The following is a 24,842-nucleotide window of genomic DNA, read 5'->3' as shown; positions in this document are numbered from 1 at the left end:
CATGGCAACCAGTTGGACTTTGGTTCTATAAAGGTGGTGTTTATATCCGGAGCGTAACTCAAAAAAATGTTCAATACTTTCTTACAAAACTTTGCATGTCTACCAGGCACATACTGAACTGGTGCCTTTTGCTATTTATGAATTTTATTAACTTTTATTATTTACGTTTCCATGGCAACAAGTTGGACTTAGGTTTAATAGGGTAGAGTTCGTTTCCGGAGCATAACTCAAAACCCATTCAATACTTTCTAACAAAACTATGATTAATTACCAGACACATATTGAACAGGTGCCTTTTGCTATTTGGGAATTTTAGAAAAAAAATAATTTTACGTTTCCATGGCAACCAGTTGGACCATAAGTGTGGTGTTCGTTTCCGGAGCGTTACTCAAAAACTGTTAAATACTTTCTTACAAAACTTTTCATGTCTACCAGGCACATATTGAACTGGTGCCTTTTGATAACAAAAGGTATAACAAATAAACTGTTAAATATTTCCTTGCATTGCATGTCTATACATAGAACACATACTGAACTGGTGCCATTTGATGTTAAGGAGTTTTAGAAATGTTTATTTTAGTATTTCCATTTCAGCTATTTTGACATGGGCTAAGAGAAATGCTGGGTCAGTTACCTGGTTTGGGACCATAACGTGTTAAAATGGGCGAGGCACATAGATGACTTCGTCGACTGTACGCTTGTTGTTATAAAGAACTTGTTCATCCATATATCGTATCCTTACTAAGTACTTCAACTTCTAGATGCCTCTCAAAGAAGAGAATAACCAGTCTCGATTATCTCCACCGAAATAGATTCCATTGGGCATAAAAGCGAAATTAGCGGAGGAAATTATACGTAATATATCACATAAAATCAGCGATGACACCAGGTGTTCGCGAAAAGGTTAAGCATGCCCCGTCCTACACAATGTACGTAAAACAGTTTGTTTGTAACCTGACGCCGCGTGTCATGGGACGGAGACCTGTAAACAGACCGGTCAAGAAAGTGATGAACCAAAAAATCCAATGATACGATAGGACATTTACTTATTTTGTTGAAGCTAAAAACGTTAGCTTAATGTTGAATTACGACTTCTGAGTGGAGGCTAGATACAACTACGCAATAAATATTGTTCTGCTGACAACAGTCAAAGCCTGGTTTTTATATTTTTACTCATTGTAAGATCTGTGTTAGAAAAGGTCTTCAGCAGCCCATGCTTGTAAGAGGCGACTGACGGGATCGGGTGATCAGGCTCGATGACTTGGTCGATGCATGTCATCGGATCCGTTTTGCGTGGATCGATGTTCATATCAATCACTGGATTGTCTAGTCGAGACTCGATTATTTTAAGACCGCCGTCATATAGCTGGAATATTGCTGAGTGCGGCGTTAAACAACAAACAAACAAACAACAATAAATACAAACACAAACACATGTTTTCGCGATCAGTGCCGTTTATTTCAGTGGAACAACTGACATTTACAATCAGTAACTCAACACGTCATCAGGGCACGGACCACGTGGGTTGAAAGACAGTTTAATAGATATACCAAAACACTATGTCATCGAGTTTTAAATGCTGAGAAAACGTTGATATGCAACGACGACGGGTATTAACGTCGTGCATCGCAGCCATTTTGTTCTCTGGGATGGCGTCCCAACGTCCTCACTTGACTGAGGACAAACATACAACTCAGAAATTCTTGTCAAATAATGTGCAATATTAAACTGAATGAAATCCGAAGGATAATTGTATCATTGTAAGTATGTTCTAGTGTTTTAGTATATTATAGCTGTGAATGTCATGTTCTAAAGGTGTAAGGCCTTACAGACAGGCACGAAATAAGAAACAACAACAATATTCCATTAGTTTCATTGTCTTGCTGTTATATTGAGGTATACAGTAAGCAATTGAGATATTAAACGAATCTAAATAAAGTTTATGTTAACTGAGTATTAGTCGATCTGTCTTTGAATTGGAGTTTGGAATATTAGTTTACAACGTTTGTGCGTTAGGTTCTATTCATGTGGTCAGTTTTCTGCGGTCAGTGACAAGCTACATAGCGCTGGTCACGTCATAAGCTTCAGCCACATCATGTAATGTAATGTAATGTAATAATATCAATAGGTGTACAATGTTTGCATGAGTCAACCCGATTTGTCATGCGATTAAAAAAGCTTAGAAAATTTCATCTTTATGTATCTTAGAGATATGGATATATGGTAGATGCTCGTTGTTATGACATTTTAAGGAATTCTGAAGAATTAGAAATTGAAGAGAAATTGTCGACGTCATGCACGACTGGTTGAGGCTTTTACAGAAACACGCTGGCCAACAGGGAGACCAGCAGTGACGTCATCACAAAAGTCACGTGGTCTGCAGCACCTGAAAATGGAATGTCCATATTTTGTTTAGATCATCAAGTGTTTTGCGGTTGCAGATAGTTATGGCAAGCAAACCATAGCATGTCCCAGTATGTTCCAGTGATAACATAAAGGTCCAAGAGAACACTTACATTTTTCTGTCTTGTACATTGCCGTTGTGCTGGTGAGCAGAGTGGCCTGGGTGGTGCTGGTGCATCCGGCCTCGGTGGTGTTAGTGATGGCGGACAGGCAGGTCTGCATGGTCCTTAGGACGCTGTAACACGCAGACGACATTCGTAATCCCTCACGGATTGACACCGAACCACAACATAAAGATTTGCTCATAAACTGGTTATTTTGAAAATTTCCAGTGTTTGTCTCATTAGATAAAGCCTGACTGGGGAAGAGAAGTCATTATTTAGTTAACTTGGATGTCATTTTAGCCACCTCAACCTCCCCCAGTCCCCATCTCCCCAAATACCAAACCAGATCCGCAAAAAAGTTACCAAAATGGTAAAAATCAGACAAATAATCAACAGTGTCCACACTAGCATTTTTTCTAAGTTATAAACCCGTTATCAGAAGGATAAAAACAGTTTTCAGTTCTTCAATGAACCTCCCAGGAAATTACGGTCATTTAGTCCTAATCCTTCAAGCAAGTTTAAAGTAGCTCAAAAATTAAACCTGGTAATTGCATGATTATGGTGTTATGAAGCCGGGCTTACGTGCAGTATTTGGTATTGTCGCTGTTGTCTGCTTTGGCCGTGGTAATCTCGCACTGGCAAGTACTGGTCGGAGCTGAAATATAAAATCACATGAAAGTGGAAAGTGCATAGTTTTATCACGGAGAGTCAGCAGTTATTCCGGGACAAGCAGAATAGCGACTCGTGTCCTCGTGGTCATTTATGCAACTGGGTTCAAACGGGCAAAGCGCCTGGTTTTCAAAGCACAAACGGGCCCAGTTAACAGAATTATCAACTCGTCGGTAATGATTCGCATATTTTTTTCCCATGTCATATATATTCCAGATGCTATTTATACACATCGGTACTTATGGTATTATACAGTATAAATGAACACATTTTACTGTACCTTGGGTAAACTTTTAGATGCAAGACATGTGAAATAAAAAATATATTCCTGACGGATTCTTTGACCGAAGTACTTGAAGTCATACGCGCATTCTGATTGGTTTGTCGTATTTTCGCAAAAAACATTCATCGATAGGGTGACGAGTCTTCTTGCAGGTTACGGAAAGGGGCGAGTGGGGACGAATGTGGGAGTCGGCTCAAGGATGGCTAGACTCCGCGGTCTGGCGCACATTTATTGGCCAAGGTATAAAGTGAGATGTCAGATGCTGAGCCAGTCTGTGTGTAAGTAGGGTCGCCATCAACTGCCAAAGGATATTCATGATGAGATCTTAGGAAGAAGACAAACACAACTGGTTGTAAGTGAGGGGAATTAAGCTTGCTCCGTCTACGAATCAACGAGGTGAGGTGAACGTCGCGTTCAAGATTATTGCACTTATATTGCATGCACAATTGTGTGAGTGCTTGTACTGGTCTGGACTGATGCCGATGTTATAGTGCTAGCCCACTGAGATACCATGCCACAGTTTAACATGAATACCCAACTCAGACACCGTATATTGACTCCGAGCCGAAACGTCCTTGTTTTAGCCCCCTAATGCCGAGCGCCAGGCAGGGTAACAACAATTACCATATTTTGACGTCTTCTGGTATGACGTGACCGGGGCGGACGCTCTACCTCTAGACCACGGAGGCGAGCAAAAATCATCAAGAGCCTAGTCCCTCTTTAAGGAAATCCCAAAGACCAGTGAAGGCCTGGTGCTAATAAACACCACTTGAAACTACATGTATGTTTTCAAGTACTTTGTCAAACAATCCATCAGGAATATTCTTTCTTTCTTTTACATACGTCTTGTATCTAAAACTATACCCAAGATGCAGTTAAATGTGTTCAATGATACTGTATATTAACTTTAATCTCATGTGTTTGAAATAGCATCTGCAATATATATGATATATGGGGCAAATATACGTGAATCTGGTTGGAAATAGTCTCACGAGTTGATAATTCTTTTAGCTATGCCCGTAAGCGCTTAGACGGAGCCCAGTCGCAAAAAAATGCCAACGAGAGGAGCACGAGTGCCGGAATAACACCAATTGGTCACGAATGGATAGAAATAGTGACGCTTAACTTTCGGCGTTGTGTCTGTGTGTGTTAGCTGATTTACCTGGACAGGTAGCGGCTGAGGCAGTCGTCAGTTTGGCGCGTTCAGTCTCGGCTGTAGTGGCAATAGCGCTTTTAGTAGTTGATCCGTCGCAGCCAGTAGATGTCTTTGCTGCCCCGAGACAGTTCAGTTCGGCCTTGTAGGCACTACACAAAACATATACGTAGATGTAAGTACAATAGTACAATACATCGATACATGCGAACCTTCATACATGCCACTCTAAACGAAATACTATCGTTTTAATATTCTGTATTCTGCGCGAGGTTTATCCCGTGACTGTTAACCCCAAACCCCATGAATAAATCTCATAAACAGGGCTGTTATAATATGCCCGGGATTTTATATAATATCTCGGGGATTGTTGCTAGTAATATGTTGTAATATCCCCGGGGTTTTATTAACACATCCTCCGTTTACATTGTAACATATGAATGTTTCTTCCCAAATATTTATTTTGCATTTGAACACAATGTAATAAAATATAAAGTCAATGACAAATGTTTTCTCGAGGATGGAAAACGGAATCTTCATATCTGTAACCCAGTGAGCGTATCACTATTCTACAGAGACCCTGATAAATCATATTGCTTTTAAGATTCATTATATGTTTTTTTCAAGTACAGAACGCCAGCAACAGATATTTTACGCCCGTTTCCTAAGGTTCATGGAAAGTGTTTAAAACATATAAATGTTGATATATGTTGTATTAAGTTTCTTTTTTCGGTTTATAAGTTAGATAAAACCATTTCCCTCTGGTTGTTATGATATCTAACACCCTTATCCCGCAGATAAATACCCTCTAACGTGCTTTATCCTATATATATATATATATATATATATATATATATAGTATATAATACACCAAGGCTTAATAAAGGCTCAGATAATTGTACCCCTGGAAAAATGTTTAGCACCACAGTTACTAATGAAAACAGTGCTGGAATGAAATTACTGACCAGAGAACAACGTCTATGTTCACTCTGTAACTCCCCCACAATAGCTGATGAATTCCATTATATATTTCTTTGTCAAGCTTTTGATAACAATCGACTTTCACTATTCCTAGCAGATATTTAAGTTGGTGAATTGTGTTTTCAATAAAAAGCCTATTTTCAATAACTTAACTAAACGAGCTTATACGTCTATCAAAATATATATTATTTGTATTTACCACTTTGAATGCTTAATCTAAACGCACACAACCTTCTTGGTGTACATATTCTATTTATTTGTGTACTGTATATATGCTCTTGTACCACCGTCGGTGGTCTATGGAGAAATAAAGAATCTGGCAAAATAAGCTAGGATAAACGAATGTGATCTTGTAAGAACAACCCTCTGACAATAAAAAAACACACCTGAAGTTAGATTTTAATCAACATACTGAAGCACAGCTACCGGGGAATGTTTTCACCACAAAACAATACCCCCTTTAAATGTGGATTAAAGACGAATTCAGGTTGCTATTTCAAGATAAAAATGTCTCTTTTGAGTCCCTAGATGACGCCCGTCGTCCAACGTTAACCGTCCAAGTGCCCGGATGACGGCCTCCGTCTCACCCCTCCAGTCTGACGTCGGATCTACTAAAGGAGAAGTGAAACCACTCCCGATAGAAAGTTGCTTCCAATTCACGCAGATTCTGTACAGGAGGCTCCAGTGCCTCTAACGACGCCCAGGGATGTCCCAAATGTGCCCAAGTGGATTCAGATCTTGACACTTTAAGGGCCAAGTCGTCTTAGCGTTGTTCTAGAGGAAAGCTGTCACTGCCCAGAACGATGGGGTCTTTATCATCCACAAACTGAGTTCTGTGGCGAGTGGGTGGTTGTCGAAATGGGGAGTGGCAACTGTTTTCATGACATCTGATAACATGAACTGATTATCTATGACGTTGCCCCACATTGTGACCAGCTCGCAATCGTGTGAGGTACAACCCGGAAATGAATACCGAGCCTCACCAATAAGGGAGATGTTTCTGGGTGTACAGGCACCAATCATGCTCCTCCAAACCCTCAGACATGCGTCGGGAACCTGCTTTCGTCCGACTATTGGATTTTCCTCCAGGGTCTCAGATTCCGTCGCGCTAAAAAACATACCAAACGGAACTCTGCTGGTGATCTGCCAGTCGGGAGCGTTAAACTTTGATGACGCGTTTCCTGTTGCTCTCGAGCGTTCTGCTGGACGGATGTTGATTGGGTAACCATTGTTGCGTCAGGACAGCTCACTGTAAATGGCTGTCGTCGTACTAATCGTATCTTCCCGAGGCAAGAGTGTCCACTAGACACCCTTCCCACATCCTGTGCTAAATATAATTGGACTATCGCCATTATATATAGTCCAATCAGAGAACGTTTCACAAAATATACCGACTCTGACAAAATCAACATCCACGACTGGTACACCTTCGTATAAAAGTGATTTACCCGCTGCCTTTGTTGACACGAAAATCTTTCATCTTTTAAACCTCCAACGATTGCCTAAATGTTTGTGTCATGTGGGATAAAATAGCGAATGTTTTCGTTATCTGATCGACTAGGTCGTCGCCTATATATGGTGGTCGCCATCTTTGTGAAGCTATACGAGATAGGAACAGCGATCTGATCACAGCATTGGTTAGACCAAACAGACTACTGTGTAATGATAGCCCAGTTAACACGCGACAGCTTTGAAGGACCACCCTGCAGGATGCATTCCTGTACACAGGGATTGACTAACATTGCAAGACAGCGGATTTAAATACCTACTTTTGAGAATGCATGAGTGGAATGCTGCACGTATATGCCATGGCGATTTCTGACGTCACTGGCAAATACCAACTGTCCCATCCTAACGATGAAACACCATACTTGTCATAATCATCATTGTCATTTCAGTTGACATTGTGACATCTTATGGCAGAAGGTGCTTGACATGTCTTCAAGTGTATATATTACACAGTACATTACATGTTTTTCAGTCGGATGTATTTTTGAAAAGACTCCCTCCCTCTTAACTGTTCACACACACACACACACACACACACACACACCCTACCTATTTTTTATGGATGTAGTTTTTGAGTGCACAGGCATTTACAATGATAACCAAACTATTTTCACACTACTTCTTCTGTGACTGGTGAGATGTAATGGTTATTATACATGTAATTACATACGTGCATTGTGCTGCAGCGTTGTCCTGGGCGGCCGCGTCGTAGCTTCTCTGACATGCACATGTGTCATCGAACGCTTTAAAGAATAGATGCTTAAATCAATAACTATTCTTAAAAGTAAATTAACCTTTTTTATGTAAACAAATGTCACGATTTCTTTAAGCTGATGTGATTTGTCAATGTAATTTTACTGAATCAGTCAGTGAACATATGCATCAGAGGTAATATAGAAAAGCTAGAAGGCTGCTTAACAACGCCCCTGCATCAACAACACTCACTGCATGATGTTGCACCAGTGACAGAAGCTGCAGCGGCAGTCTTCAGAGCGGCGAGAGTTGTCCCTGTATCACACGTGTCCCCGGTACTCAACCCATACAGGCAGGCATACTGGGTCTTGTAGGCGCTGACAAATATGTAATAAATACATACATGCTAGTGATGGAGATAAAAAATTAACGTCGCATTTCAGCCCTATAGCGACGCATATGTATTAAGCTTTTATATATGTCATCTTTATGTTTCCACGTGATGCCAATCACAGAAGGGACTGTGAACCTATGGAACTGAAAAAGAGATTTTCAGATGTGATTGTGATGTGATTGGAACCACATTTTAACTCAATTATACACACGTGCATTTCTTGGCGTCTGTTGACATGTCAGCCTTCATGGCGTTAATCTGACACTGGCAGGCGGGACTGACAGCTGAAATATACAACGCGTGAGTGAGTTAGGTTTAACGCGGAATTATTTTATATTATTTCATTTAAATCACGGCTTCAAGCCGAAGGTGGGATTACAGGTTAAAGAGGGTTTGTTAAGGGACCCGAGGATTATAATCCGGGAAAGAAATCTCCCAGCGGATCCTGACACAGTTGGGGGACACAACTCTATATATTGCCGCGCCTGTCCACTGTGGTGATGATACGTTCGGAAACATAACTACAGAGACATAAAAAACACTGTAGCACATGGTGGTTCGGTCAAATACAGTGAATCATCACCGCGATCACAATCCTACCAATGCAGATTATTGGGACACACGCTACCAGGCCATCACACATCTTACAACATGACATGTTAGATCCTGACACATGCTACCAGGCAATCACACACCTTACAACATGACATGTTAGATCCTGACACACGCTACCAGGCCATCATACATCTTACAACATGACATGTAAGATCCTGACACACGCTACCAGGCCATCACACACCTTACAACATGACGTGTTAGATCCTGACACACGCTACCGGGCAATCACACACCTTACAACATGAAATGTTAGATCCTGACACACGCTACCAGGCCATCACACATCTTACAGCATGAAATGTTAGATCCTGACACACGCTACCAGGCCATCACACATCTTACAGCATGAAATGTTAGATCCTGACACACGCTACCAGGCAATCACACATCTTACAACATGACGTGTTAGATCCTGACACATGCTACCAGGCCATCACACATCTTACAACATGACATGTTAGATCCTGACACATGCTACCAGGCCATCACACACCTTACAATAATGTTAGATCCTGACACACGCTACCAGGCAATCACACACCTTACAAAATGAAATGTTAGATCCTGACACACGCTACCAGGCCATCACACATCTTACAACATGAAATGTTAGATCCTGACACATGCTACCAGGCAATCACACATCTTATAAAATGACGTGTTAGATCCTGAAACACGCTACCAGGCCATCACACATCTTACAGCATGAAATGTTAGATCCTGACACACGCTACCAGGCAATCACACACCTTACAACATGAAATGTTAGATCCTGACACACGCTACCAGGCCATCACACATCTTACAGCATGAAATGTTAGATCCTGACACACGCTACCAGGCCATCACACATCTTACAACATGACGTGTTAGATCCTGACACACGCTACCAGGCAATCACACATCTTACAGCATGGCGTGTAAGATCCTAAAATACGCTACCAGGCCATCACACACCTTACAACATGAAATGTTAGATCCTGACACACGCTACCAGGCCATCACACATCTTACAGCATGAAATGTTAGATCCTGACACACGCTACCAGGCCATCACACACCTTACAACATGACGTGTTAGATCCTGACACACGCTACCAGGCAATCACACATCTTACAGCATGAAATGTTAGATCCTGACACACGCTACCAGGCCATCACACATCTTACAGCATGAAATGTTAGATCCTGACACACGCTACCAGGCAATCGCACATCTTACAGCATGAAATGTTAGATCCTGACACACGCTACCAGGCAATCACACACCTTACAACATGAAATGTTAGATCTTGACACACGCTACCAGGCCATCATACATCTTACAACATGACATGTTAGATCCTGACACACGCTACCAGGCCATCACACACCTTACAACATGACGTGTTAGATCCTGACACACGCTACCAGGCAATCACACATCTTACAGCATGAAATGTTAGATCCTGACACACGCTACCAGGCCATCACACATCTTACAGCATGAAATGTTAGATCCTGACACACGCTACCAGGCAATCACACACCTTACAACATGACGTGTTAGATCCTGACACACGCTACCAGGCCATCACACATCTTACAGCATGAAATGTTAGATCCTGACACACGCTACCAGGCCATCACACATCTTACAGCATGAAATGTTAGATCCTGACACACGCTACCAGGCCATCACACATCTTACAACATGACGTGTTAGATCCTGACACACGCTACCTGGCAATCACACATCTTACAGCATGGCGTGTTAGATCCTGACACAAGCTACCAGGCAATCACACATCTTATAAAATGACGTGTTAGATCCTGACATATGCTACCAGGCAATCACTCACCTTATAACATGGCGTGTTAGATCCTGTGATTTGTCAACGTAATTACTGAATCAGTCAGTGAACATATACATCAGAGATATATAGTAAAGCTAGAACGCTCACTTGCTTAACAACACTCACTGCATGATGTTGCACCAGTGACAGAAGCTGCAGCGGCAGTCTTCAGAGCGGCGAGAGTTGTCCCTGCGTCACACGTGTCCCCGGTACTCAACCCATACAGGCAGGCACACTGGGTTATGTAGGCACTGACAAATATGTAATAAATACATACATGTTAGTGATTGATTTAAAAAATAATGTCACATTTCAGCCCTATAGCGACGCATATGTATTAAGCTTTTATATATGTGTCATCTTTATGTTTCCATGTGTTTCTGTGATCACAGAAGGGACTGTGAACCTTTAGAACTGAAAAAGAGATTTTCAGATGTGATCGTTATGTGATTGGAACCACATTTTAACTCAGTTATACACACGTGCATTTCTTGGCGTCTGTTGACATGTCAGCCTTCATGGCGTTAATCTGACACTGGCAGGCGGGACTGACAGCTGAAATATACAACGCGTGAGTGAGTTAGGTTTAACGCGGAATTATTTTATATTATTTCATTTAAATCACGGCTTCAGCTGGGGGACACAACTCTATATATTGCCGGGCCTGTGCACTGTGGTAATGACATGTTCGAAAACATAACAACGGAGGCATGAACTACGCTGTAGCAAATGGTAGTTTGATCAAATCACTACCAGGCCCAGGCTCCTCACTCACATTACAACATGGTGTGTCACATCTTACCACATGCTATCAGGCCCTTCACACACCTTACAACATGGTGTGTCACATCTTACCACATGCTACCAGGCCCTTCACACATCTTACAACATGGTGTGTCACATCCTACCACATGCTACCAGGCCCCATACATCATGGTGTGTCACATCCTACCACATGCTATCAGGCCCCATACAACATGGTGTGTCACATCCTACCACATGCTACCAGGCCCTTCACACTACTTACAACATGGTGTGTCACATCCTACCACATGCTACCAGGCCCCATACAACATGGTGTGTCACATCCAACCACATGCTACCAGGCCCTTCACACACCTTACATCATATGGTGTGTCACATCCTACCACATGCTACCAGGCCCTTCACACTACTTACAACATGGTGTGTCACATCTTACCACATGCTACCAGGCCCTTCACACTACTTACAACAAGGTGTGTCACATCCTACCACATGCTACCAGGCCCCATACAACATGGTGTGTCACATCTTACCACATGCTACCAGGCCCTTCACACTACTTACAACATGGTGTGTCACATCTTACCACATGCTTCCAGGCCCCATACAACATGGTGTGTCACATCTTACCACATGCTACCAGGCCCTTCACACTATTTACAACATGGTGTGTCACATCCTACCACATGCTACCAGGCCCTTCACACTACTTACAACATGGTGTGTCACATCCTACCACATGCTACCAGGCCCCATACAACATGGTGTGTCACATCCAACCACATGCTACCAGGCCCTTCACACACCTTACATCATATGGTGTGTCACATCCTACCACATGCTACCAGGCCCTTCACACTACTTACAACATGGTGTGTCACATCCTACCACATGCTACCAGGCCCTTCACACTACTTACAACAAGGTGTGTCACATCCTACCACATGCTACCAGGCCCCATACAACATGGTGTGTCACATCCTACCACATGCTACCAGGCCCTTCACACTACTTACAACATGGTGTGTCACATCTTACCACATGCTTCCAGGCTCCATGCGACATGGTGTGTCACATCTTACCACATGATACCAGGCCCTTCACACACCTTACAACATATGGTGTGTCACATCTTACCACATGCTACCACATGCTACGAGGCCCTTCACACTACTTACAACATGGTGTGTCACATCCTACCACATGCTACAAAGGCTCCATGCGACATGGTGTGTCACATCCTACCACATGCTACCAGGCCCTTCACACACCTTACAACATATGGTGTGTCACATCTTACCACATGCTACCACATGCTACGAGGCCCTTCACACTACTTACAACATGGTGTGTCACATCCTACCACATGCTACAAAGGCTCCATGCGACATGGTGTGTCACATCCTACCACATGCTACCAGGCCCTTCACACACCTTACAACATATGGTGTGTCACATCTTACCACATGCTACCAGGCCCCTCACACTTCTTACATCATATGGTGTGTCACATCCTACCATATGCTACCAGGCCCTTCACACACCTTACAACATGGTGTGTCACATCCTACCACATGCTACCAGGCCCTTCAAACTACTTACAACGTGGTGTGTCACATCCTACCACATGCTAACAGGCCCCATACAACAAGGTGTGTCACATCCTACCACATGCTACGAGGCCCCTCACACTACTTACAACATGGTGTGTCACATCCTACCACATGCTACGAGGCCCTTCACACTTCTTACAGCATGGTGTGTCACATCCTACCCTATGCTACCAGGCCCTTCACACATCTTACAACATGGTGTGTCACATCTTACCACATGCTACCAGGCCCTTCACACTACTTACAACATGGTGTGTCACATCCTACCACATGCTACCAGGCCCTTCACACACCTTACAACATGGTGTGTCACATCTTACCACATGCTACCAGGCCCTTCACACACCCTACATCATATGGTGTGTCACATCCTACCACATGCTACCAGGCCCTTCACACACCTTACACCATGGTGTGTCACATCTTACCACATGCTACCAGGCCCTTCACACTACTAACAACATGGTGTGTCACATCTTACCAAATGCTACCAGGCCCTTCACACACCCTACATCATATGGTGTGTCACATCCTACCACATGCTACCAGGCCCTTCACACACCTTACAACATGGTGTGTCACATCTTACCACATGCTACCAGGCCCTTCACACTACTAACAACATGGTGTGTCACATCTTACCACATGCTACCAGGCCCTTCACACTACTTACAACATGGTGTGTCACATCTTACCACATGCTACCAGGCCCTTCACACACCTTACAACATGGCGTGTCACATCCTACCACATGCTTCCAGGCCCTTCACACACCTTACAACATATGGTGTGTCACATCCTACCACATGCTACCAGGCCCTTCACACACCTTACAACATGGTGTGTCACATCCTACCACATGCTACCAGGCCCCATACAACATGGTGTGTCACATCCTACCACATGCTACCAGGCCCTTCACACACCTTACAGCATGGTGTGTCACATCTTACCACATGCTACCAGGCCCTTCACACTACTAACAACATGGTGTGTCACATCCTATCACATGCTAACAGGCCCGATACTACATGGTGTGTCACATCCTACCACATGCTACCAGGCCCCTCACACTACTTACAACATGGTGTGTCACATCCTACCACATGCTACCAGGCCCCATACAACATGGTGTGTCACATCCTACCACATGCTACCAGGCCCTTCACACACCTTACAGCATGGTGTGTCACATCTTACCACATGCTACCAGGCCCTTCACACTACTAACAACATGGTGTGTCACATCCTATCACATGCTAACAGGCCCGATACTACATGGTGTGTCACATCCTACCACATGCTTCCAGGCCCCTCACACTACTTACAACATGGTGTGTCACATCCTACCATATGCTACCAGGCCCTTCACACACCTTACAACATGGTGTGTCACATCCTACCACATGCTACCAGGCCCTTCACACTACTTACAACGTGGTGTGTCACATCCTACCACATGCTAACAGGCCCCATACAACAAGGTGTGTCACATCCTACCACATGCTACGAGGCCCCTCACACTACTTACAACATGGTGTGTCACATCCTACCACATGCTACGAGGCCCTTCACACTTCTTACAGCATGGTGTGTCACATCCTACCCTATGCTACCAGGCCCTTCACACATCTTACAACATGGTGTGTCACATCTTACCACATGCTACCAGGCCCTTCACACTACTTACAAAATGGTGTGTCACATCCTACCACATGCTACCAGGCCCTTCACACACCTTACAACATGGTGTGTCACATCTTACCAAATGCTACCAGGCCCTTCACACACCCTACATCATATGGTGTGTCACATCCTACCACATGTTACCAGGCCCTTCACACACCTTACAACATGGTGTGTCACATCTTACCACATGCTACCAGGCCCTTCACACTACTAACAACATGGTGTGTCACATCTTACCACATGCTACCAGGCCCTTCACACACCCTACATCATATGGTGTGTCACATCCTACCACATGCTACCAGGCCCTTCACACACCTTACAACATGGTGTGTCACATCTTACCACATGCTACCAGGCCCTTCACACTACTAACAACATGGTGTGTCACATCTTACCACATGCTACCAGGCCCTTCACACTACTTACAACATGGTGTGTCACATCTTACCACATGCTACCAGGCCCTTCACACACCTTACAACATGGCGTGTCACATCCTACCACATGCTTCCAGGCCCTTCACACACCTTACAACATATGGTGTGTCACATCCTACCACATGCTACCAGGCCCCTCACACTACTTACAACATGGTGTGTCACATCCTACCACATGCTACCAGGCCCCATACAACATGGTGTGTCACATCCTACCACATGCTACCAGGCCCTTCACACACCTTACAGCATGGTGTGTCACATCTTACCACATGCTACCAGGCCCTTCACACTACTAACAACATGGTGTGTCACATCCTATCACATGCTAACAGGCCCGATACTACATGGTGTGTCACATCCTACCACATGCTACCAGGCCCCTCACACTACTTACAACATGGTGTGTCACATCCTACCACATGCTACCAGGCCCTTCACACACCTTACAGCATGGTGTGTCACATCTTACCACATGTTACCAGGCCCTTCACACTACTAACAACATGGTGTGTCACATCCTATCACATGCTAACAGGCCCGATACTACATGGTGTGTCACATCCTACCACATGCTACCAGGCCCCTCACACTACTTACAACATGGTGTGTCACATCCTACCACATGCTACCAGGCCCTTCACACATCTTAAAGCATGGTGTGTCACATCTTACCCTATGCTACCAGGCCCTTCACACATCTTACAATATGGTGTGTCACATCTTACCACATGCTACCAGGCCCCATACATCATGGTGTGTCACATCCTACCAGGCCCCATACAACATGGTGTGTCACATCCTACCACATGTTACCAGGCCCTTTGCACAGCTTACAACATGGTGTGTCACATCCTACCACATGCTTCCAGGCCCCATACAACATGATGTGTCACATCCTACCACATGCTACCAGGCCCCTCACACACCTTACATCATATGGTGTTTCACATCCTACCACATGTTACCGGGCCCTTCACACACCTTACAACAAGGTGTGTCACTTCCTACCACATGCTACCAGGCCACTCACACACCTTACATCATATGGTGTTTCACATCCTACCACATGTTACCAGGCCCCTCACACACCTTACAACATGGTGTCTCACATCCTACCACATGCTACCAGGCCACTCACACACCTTACATCATATGGTGTTTCACATCCTACCACATGTTACCAGGCCCTTCACACATCTTACAACATGGTGTTTCACATCCTACCACATGTTACCGGGTCCTTCACACACCTTACAACAAGGTGTGTCACTTCCTACCACATGCTACCAGGCCACTCACACACCTTACATCATATGGTGTTTCACATCCTACCACATGTTACCAGGCCCCTCACACACCTTACAACATGGTGTCTCACATCCTACCACATGCTACCAGTATAAATTCCAAATATCAGTTGGAACTGTTGGAACCATTATTCATGAGCATCTTGGTATATCCAAAGTACCTGCTAGATGGGTACCAAGAAACCTCAGAGCTCAAGATCGCCATCAGAGAAGTGAAAGTTGCCGAGACCTCCTGGATCTCTATACTGCTGATGAAGCCGGATTTCTTTCTCGTCTAGTGACAGGTGATGAAACATGGATCCACCAATGGGACCCAGAAACTAAATTGGAATCCATGCAATGAAAGCACCCCAATTCTCCGCCTCCGAGGAAGTTTCCATATGGGAATGTGGATTCTAACAGTTAAATCACCCACCCTACAGCCCAGACTTAGCCCCTAGTGACTTTTTCCTGTTCTGGCAAATGAAATCTGTCCTACGTGGAAGACGCTTCCAGGATGACGAAGACATAAAGGCTGCCACAGAGGCGTGGTTAGAGGGCCAATCTGCAGATTTCTATAAAAGTGGTATTAAAAGCCTGAAGGACAACTGGAATAAGTGTATTGAGGTGAATGAAGATTGTATTGAAAAATACAAGTGCAAAAGATATTCTGTTACTTGGTCTTATATTGGAGTTGCAAAACTTATTGAACGCCCCTCGTAGATTCTAACATATACTTTCTACAACCATCTCAAGATATAAAAAGGATTACACCAAACATCATCGTAAACATCACCACAGATTAACACGATTAGGAAAAGGTTGGCTTTCTTTGCTCTGTGTTTCCAGTGTGAGTGTTAGCTTATACATCGCATATGCATTATCCCATTCACATAGTGATTATTATTTCGAATGCAGGAAAGCGGGGCCTGGCAGCTAACGGGCGGCACTCTGCACAAGCTCCAAAACACGACCTTCGACCAATCGTTCACGTCAATCAGGTGGTAATGAAATATGATTAAGGTCGGTACTATAATAACAAAATCAGTGGGGTAACACCTTCAGTTGAGTGGTAAAGCGATGACAGCATGTATGAGATTTGAACTGGAAAACTGATTTGATTTGTGATTTGAGAGTGACTGGTTTAAAGTCAGTCAAGAATATTCGGCACTCACTGACGGTAGACTTTGCGGTAGTGACATAAACACCCCCAAATCCTTTCCAAATCAATTATTACATATGTATTATAATAGGCCATCCATCAATGTGCTTTCAAATGTGATTCTCCTATCCATGGGGAGTATACAATGAAGGGTACATACTGCATCCAGTGAGAGCCTTCATCCTTGTCTCCACACCAGCAGTCAGAGTAGCAACAGTGGAAGTGCCGTCACAAGCCTTATCAGTCTTCCCCTTTAGACAAGTCAGGTACTTCCTGGCTTCCCTGTGGACAAGGGTAAAGTACAGTAGGGGGTTCTGGTGTCTAAGTGGTCTAAAGACACCATTTGTTGTTCATAGTGGTGTCCCTTAGCCGTGTCAGGATCCGCTGTTGGTGGTGTTGATGGATTGCACTAAAGAAGCAAACGTCTACGACCTGCGTCTCTTTTTTTCCCCAACATAAATTTGGCACGCTCTAACATAACTGAAATACTGTTAACCCAAAGAAATTCAGAAGTGAGTAGGCTGGGATTTAAACGTCGCTTTGAACAACATTTCAGTTACAATACCACGACGTGTCAGGGTAATGTACGAGGAAAGTTCAAAGTGACGAAGTTCGTAGACGGATATTGTGCTGAGAGATCAAGTACCACAACCAGCGCTTCCTGGTGGTTAAGGGGCGTAACTGTGCACATTCATTCAGCTATTCAGTGATTTTATCAGCTATTTTCTCTGTGCCAAAAATTAATTCATCATCCTGAGTGCAAAGTTGCTATTCATGATATCACAGTTCACATATGGCAGGCAAATGCAGCAAAATTCGATCGCGAAAAGGACTAGTACATTCCGTGCCTGAAAGATTCCAGGCACGGAATATACAATTCCTTTTTTAAATCCTCGATCCAATTTGGGGAAAATATTAAACAGTTTAGACTAGTCGAGATAAATACTAGTACTCATTCTGCCCATGAATAAAACAAAAGGTATATCCGACAAGACTAAACCCATGAAGTATTACACACGTCAATTCAAGAACGCCTTGACTTAAATAATAATCACTATTCATCCATGCAGTTGCTTATATTCAAGAAAGAGCTAAAACATATTTTTTAAAGCATGTATCAGAAAGTAAACGTGACAATGGATGAAGTTGACGTAGAGAGGTTGTGTTATGGTCGCTTATGCTCACTAGTTATGCTTTGATGTGAGTGAGTGAGTGAGTGAGTTGGATTTAACGCCGCTTTTAACATTATTCCAGTTATATCACGGCGTGCCAGCTTAATGTGGGAGGAAAGCCCCAAGTGATGCAGGTCTCAGACGTTTACCACTTCGGTGAAACCCACGAGCACAGGTATGGTGCTGACAAACCTAGAAACATAATCGGGGCGAACCGGGATTCGAACTCACAATCATAGGTTTCTGGCGTGTCTACCAAGGGACGCAACTCTGCACAGCGAATCGCGGCGCCTTAGACGACTGGGCCACCAGTGCCCCCATGCTTTGACTTGAAGGTATACATGTATTTGGCATACTCACGTGCAGGTAGCAGTTTCATCTGCCTGGACAGTCCCCCAGAAGATCTTCTGACAAACACAGGTTTCAGTGAACGAATCCGCTGCAACAGAATAAAGTAAATTCCCTTTTCAAAATATTCAATCCTATATCCGCCAGGCTGTATTTCGTTTCTGCCTTTGAAATTGATAGACAGGACTAAAGTGCAAATAAACCATACTTACGCGCCGTATTCGATGTTTTAAATACGATATATATTTTAACGATGTTGCGATCTATCCAATTCTGCAAAGTTACAGTTAACTGTAACTGTAACTGATTTTTACAGTTAAATCACCCACCCTACAGCCCAGACTTAGCCCCTAGTGACTTTTTCCTGTTCTGGCAAATGAAATCTGCACTACGTGGAAGACGTTTCCAGGATGGCGAGGACATAAAGGCTGCCACAGAGGCGTGGTTAGAGGGCCAATCTGCAGATTTCTATAAAAGTGGTATTAAAAGCCTGAAGGACAACTGGAATAAGTGTATTGAGGTGAATGAAGATTATATTGAAAAATACAAGTGCAAAAGATATTCTGTTACTTGGTCTTATATTGAAGTTGCAAAACTTACTGAACGCCCCTCGTACATGAGAACCCTTCCACAATCATCATGCCAGCCTTGAGTGCTGTGTGCTAGATTTTACACCGAAAGCTATTTACATGCATATATATATCAATGTTTCAGGCCCCACGTATCTGATCCATACAATATAATCGGGCTTACTTTGCATCAAATATTTGAACGACAGCATTGTAATATTGTCAAAAACTCTAAGACATTTTAATATGCCTACTATTTGTTTACGTGCATTATTTGACCAAGTTAGTTTTGTTATAAAATATACACCTACTTATTTATAAAATGACAAAAGATCTTTAGATATTCTTTTATAATGACATTTTGTCTTTTATTGATACGTTACAACCGTTTTGTAACAAGAACTTTTTTATCCATATTTACAGTATTAGTACAGCGTTGTGTTATAGTGATTTATGCGGTACTGAACTGATGGGAGAGCCAACAAAAACGGTGGCAGCGTAATGATGTGGGATTTTCTCCCACTCCTGTAGTACTATTTGCCGTGACAAGCCAAAGTTATTCTGATGAAATCCTTCGGCTTACAGAGTTCTCATGTTCTTGACTTTGTCATTTTCAGTGTAATGTCTTCATATTGGACACTTGTCCACTGTTGTCCTGTGTCACTGTTGCCATACGTCATCACTCATCAAGCGTTAGGGTGTGCAAAGAATATGTTTCATAACACACACCATAACTTCTATTTAGTTTTTGCGGATTTAACATTTTACAACAAACTTAACTGTTGTTAACTGATAATGATTATATATTACGAATGTGAACACAGCATCCCATTCTAATAGCCTAATTGTAGGATTCGGTGATAATTATACATTACTAATAAGTTGAATTGATCAGTCGTCTTGCCATTGAATAACAAAGCACATTTTGCGTCTATGATGGAATAATTTGTTATCGAGTTACAACAATTGAGCTTCGCTTAGATACAGGGTACCTTCGTGCTTGCTAATTCAGTATACGGGCTTGTGAGTGCGTTTACTAGTACTAGTCCGGACTAATGCTGATTTTATACCATGCTGCAGTTTAAAGTGACACAGTGCACTGCCTCCGTGTCGACCAGTCCTTGTTTCAGCCCATTAATGCCTATCGCCAGGCAGGGTAAATACAAGTACCACCTTTTAACGTCTTTTGGTATGAAGCAGCCGGGGATCGAACCCCGGACCTTCCGCTCGCCGGGCGACTCTCTACCACTAGGCCAACGAGGCGGTCGGTTAGAATGGTTCCCCATTAACCTATGCTGGTCGTAAGAGGAGAATGTATATAATCGGGTGGCCCGGCCCGGTGATTTGGTCGATTGTGGGTCGTCGTTCAACGATGGCGTAGGACGTTGATCATAATATCAATGACGTGATTGTCTGGACCAGGGTCGATAAATTACAGGCCGAAGTCAACAAATTACGGTTTCCCTACTCTATATACTCTAGACGTCACTAATCGCCTCCGTGGTATAGTGGAAAGAGCTTCTTCCCGAAAAGCGGAAGGTCGGCGTTCGGGCCCCGGCCGCGCCATACCATAAGGCGATAAAAGATAGCACTTGTTGTTACCGTTGCTGACGCTCGGCATCAAGGGGGTACGTACAATTGACTAGTCGGTTCAGAGTAAGTACACTGTGTCTGAGTGGGGTATTCACGTTAAACTGCGGCATGGTAGCTCAGTGAGCTAGCACAATGAAACCGGCAATAGGCCGGACTAGTACAAACAGCCACACAACGAGACTACCCAACCATCCTGACACGAGGGAACTCCGGCTAGGAATACTGGCCCCCAACAACCTATGCTTGGCGTTAGAGGCGATCAATTAGATCGGGATTGATTGTAGGCGCGAATCGATGCTCATGATGTCAATCACTGAATTGTCTGGTCCAGGCTCGATCATTTACAGACCGCCGTCATATAGCTGAGTGCACACAAACAGCGTAGAAATGACACAATTATTAATTCACCAAAGCTTAAAGCTTAATTAACAAGAGTGAGGGTGTATGGTTCTACGTCACTTCCAGAAGCATCATATTAGGGGCATCACATGCGGTGAATCGAACCCGGGCGTGACGAGATTTCGCTTTAACACCTTGACTCACCCGCCGATCTCGTTAGTTGAGAAGAAACAGTATTGTTTACATAGTCTTTATCGTAGCCACAGTCCACAATGTAGTTTTCCATTGACACAACATCACTGTTCCCGCTAAAAGACCCAGATTTTTCAAATGCATTTATATATTCATGTCTAGGAACTTACAGCAAGAGGCGTCTGTGTAATCAGTCTCGATGGCGCCTGCGTCAGCACTTGGTAGTGGACACTCAGCTTCATCTTTAGCAGAGGTCTCGAGACAAGTCAGGTAGGTGGTGAGGGCACTAAAACAGAAGAAACAACAACTCCTCCTTTATCCAGATATAAGTTCAAATAATTCAATGAATGCGCGTTGGACTGCTCAAATGCATGTTTGTTAGTTTGTTTAACGCCGCTTTCCTCAATATCCTAGCTATATGACGGCGTCTGGAGTCATGAGCATGTGGTCACGTAATTAGTATACGGTTACATGAACCCGTTAGTCGCCGATTTCGTCACGCATAGGTTGCTGAAGACCAGTTCTGACCCGGGTGTAAAAATCAACCAAGTCACCGGGCTTGACTTCTAGTAACCGACTCATGCATAGTCGCCTCTTACGGCACTACTTAGATTGCATCAGCTGGATGACATACATTTTTCATATTTCCGGATTATATTACATAGGAAACACAACATCATTGCGTTAAAGTAATGCTTGTTTGTTTGTTTATTGTTTTACGCGGCACTCAGCAATATTCCAGCTATATGACGGCAGTCTGTAAATAATTGAGTCTGGACCAGACAATCCAGTGATTGACATCATGAGCATCGATCAACGCAATTGGGATCGATGACATGTATCAACCAGGTCAGCGAGCCTGACCACCCGATCCCGTTAGTCGCCTTTTACGACAAGCATAGTCGCCTCTTACAAGCATGGGCTGCTGAAGACCTTTTCTAACCCGCATCTTCACAGGTGTTTAAGTAATGTAAAACATGCTGAACTTTTCTAATCAGTTATAATTTTGTACCAAGAGCAAATCTATGGGAAAATGTCAAGTGAAGTTTATTACAGACCTGAATTACTTCTAACGTTATCCATCACAGTTCGGTTTCATACTAATTTGTCTCATTTAATTAAAATTCGTATTCCTCGGGTACGTATATAATGTATATCATTTCACACAGACAATGCATAGTTTGCTGAGTACCTATATTCCAACCCGAAATCCCACGGGTGTGATCATAGCGCCTTTTTATCTGTGCACGTAGGAATCCTTTGTCGATGAAGCATCTTGCAGACCTTAAACATTATTCCTTCATCAACTCCAGCGAGTTTTTATGTTAACATCTAACTCTAAGCCAGCTATTCGTCCCCTTGGTATCCTTTACTTTCATTGTTTCGTCTTTCATTAGCATCAAAAAGTTGCTGACAGTAGAGAGGATGGTTAAATTGTTCCACTTGTGAACTTTTGACACAGAGCAGCAGTTAATGATACATGTAAGAATTAAAACCGGGACATCAGGAACTGTTGTAAAGTTGTAAAATAAATCTCGCCTTCAAACATTTAACAACATTCTAGAAGACAAATTAAAGCTCTGCTTACCTTGGGGTATACACCCTTATTGTGCAAACAAATTCACTCACGTGCATTTTTGAGTGTTGTTGGTACCCGCATTAGTCTTGTTTCCGGCATACTCTGTCTTGCAGACAGTGCAAGTCTTTGACAAGGCGACGGGAAAGAAAACTGGAAACAAAATGAAATCTGTGACATAAAATTACAAAAGAATGTTAGTGACAGTCGGCAGTATTCGGGCTGCATCACTGCGGCCAAGACATAGCTGTGGTTGACATTTTGAGAAACGCCCCGCCTCGGGTTACGATAGTCACCAAGCTGATCCAATTTAGTCGCCTTGTATGACAGCCGGGTCCAAATAATCTGTATATATATACATGGGTGGATCTCAATATGCTTCTCAGATACAAATCAAATGATGAGTCATGAAAACACTGTTCTGTCTCATAATGACCTTACTTCAGAACTGATATTAAACATGCGTGCGTGCGTGCGTGCGTGCGTGCGTGCGTGCGCGCGCGCTCGGACGATATCATCAAATACCCACGGAAAAAACGTTACTGCACTCCTAAAAAAGTTAATGTTAACACGATAATATCGAATAATAAAACACTATAGTCATGGATAAGTAGAAGGTTATTCCCTGTACTTGTGGCATCTACACTGATCATGTCCCCATGGAAACAAGTGTTCAAAGGTGGTTGATATAAAACCCTCAGTATTATTTTTACGCAAATGTAAATTCTGAAATAAGAATTTGTTAAATATAATCTTTTTTTTAAATTTCATTAAAATCCTTGAGATTTTCTCAGCAGGAGTAAACTAAAAAGAAATCTGTAAAAGATATGACGATAACATTATTCTTGTGTTTAAAACGAGACATTTATAATACTTAACAGAGAGATAGAAAGAGAGAGTTATGTCCCACTGGCACGTGCATAAACAATACTATGACTATCTTCCAACTTAACTCACCCAGAAGGAGAGCAGCTACGCCCTGTCTCGACATCATTGATGATTAAGACGGAAAACACGGATGTGGAATGTTGGGTAGGAACTGCAACTTGTCACAGCGCGCATTCCCATAAGTAACCCCTGTTACCATGACACTGCACTATTGTGTCACATGGTTCTATACCTTTACGCCAATACATCTCAGTAATTGGACAGTATTTCAAACAAGGATGTTGTGTTGAATATATTTAAATGTTTGGGGACGAATAGCCCACCTGACAGCTATCAGGATATAACAATCAGGGACGTGTGATCTCATCAATCGTTTGTCTGATTCCTGCAACCATGCATGCAAGCTTCTTCCTGTCAATATCCATATTTTATCAATCGTTGCGGAGGTTACGGGTGTAAACATGTGCTTGAAACGATGACTCAGTCCCGTTTTCCATCCTCACATTCTATCGATTTTATAGGATTCACTTATCCTTGGTTAAATGACATGCTTGACAATAAATC

The 24,842-nt window shown here is 43.1% G+C and overlaps 1 protein-coding gene across 1 annotated transcript; it reads right to left on the bottom strand.

Annotated features, from left to right (window-relative positions):
* Positions 1 to 1,536: 1,536 nt before the first annotated feature.
* Positions 1,537 to 24,433, bottom strand: LOC139462474 (mucin-22-like). Its single transcript, XM_071244227.1, has 14 exons — positions 24,348 to 24,433; positions 23,444 to 23,543; positions 21,985 to 22,100; positions 19,134 to 19,212; positions 17,762 to 17,883; positions 11,126 to 11,198; positions 10,770 to 10,894; positions 8,402 to 8,474; positions 8,049 to 8,173; positions 7,774 to 7,846; positions 4,623 to 4,765; positions 3,091 to 3,163; positions 2,518 to 2,639; positions 1,537 to 2,387 (listed from the first exon to the last, which is right to left on the bottom strand). Exons 1-14 carry the CDS (start codon positions 24,382 to 24,384, stop codon positions 2,317 to 2,319), a joined length of 1,332 nt encoding a protein of 443 aa, XP_071100328.1. The 5' UTR covers positions 24,385 to 24,433; the 3' UTR covers positions 1,537 to 2,316.
* Between the last annotated feature and the right edge of the window lie 409 nt (positions 24,434 to 24,842).

Source organism: Haliotis cracherodii, unplaced genomic scaffold (assembly GCF_022045235.1).
Source record: "Haliotis cracherodii isolate W230 unplaced genomic scaffold, xgHalCrac1.p SCAF_15, whole genome shotgun sequence".
Lineage (NCBI taxonomy): Eukaryota > Metazoa > Mollusca > Gastropoda > Lepetellida > Haliotidae > Haliotis > Haliotis cracherodii.
The sequence above is the reverse complement of the archived record's forward strand: the minus strand, read 5'-3'. Positions and strand labels throughout refer to the sequence as shown.

Excerpts from the sequence above, each read along its gene's own strand:
- LOC139462474 (XM_071244227.1), bottom strand. The coding sequence starts at position 24,384 with ATGATGTCGAGACAGGGCGTAGCTGCTCTCCTTCTGG. Across the intron at positions 22,101-23,443 it reads AACAACACTCAAAAATGCAC|TGCCCTCACCACCTACCTGA; the intron begins GTGAGTGAATTT and ends CTTCTGTTTTAG. Across the intron at positions 8,475-10,769 it reads CACTGGTGCAACATCATGCA|CTGTCAGTCCCGCCTGCCAG; the intron begins GTGAGTGTTGTT and ends TGTATATTTCAG.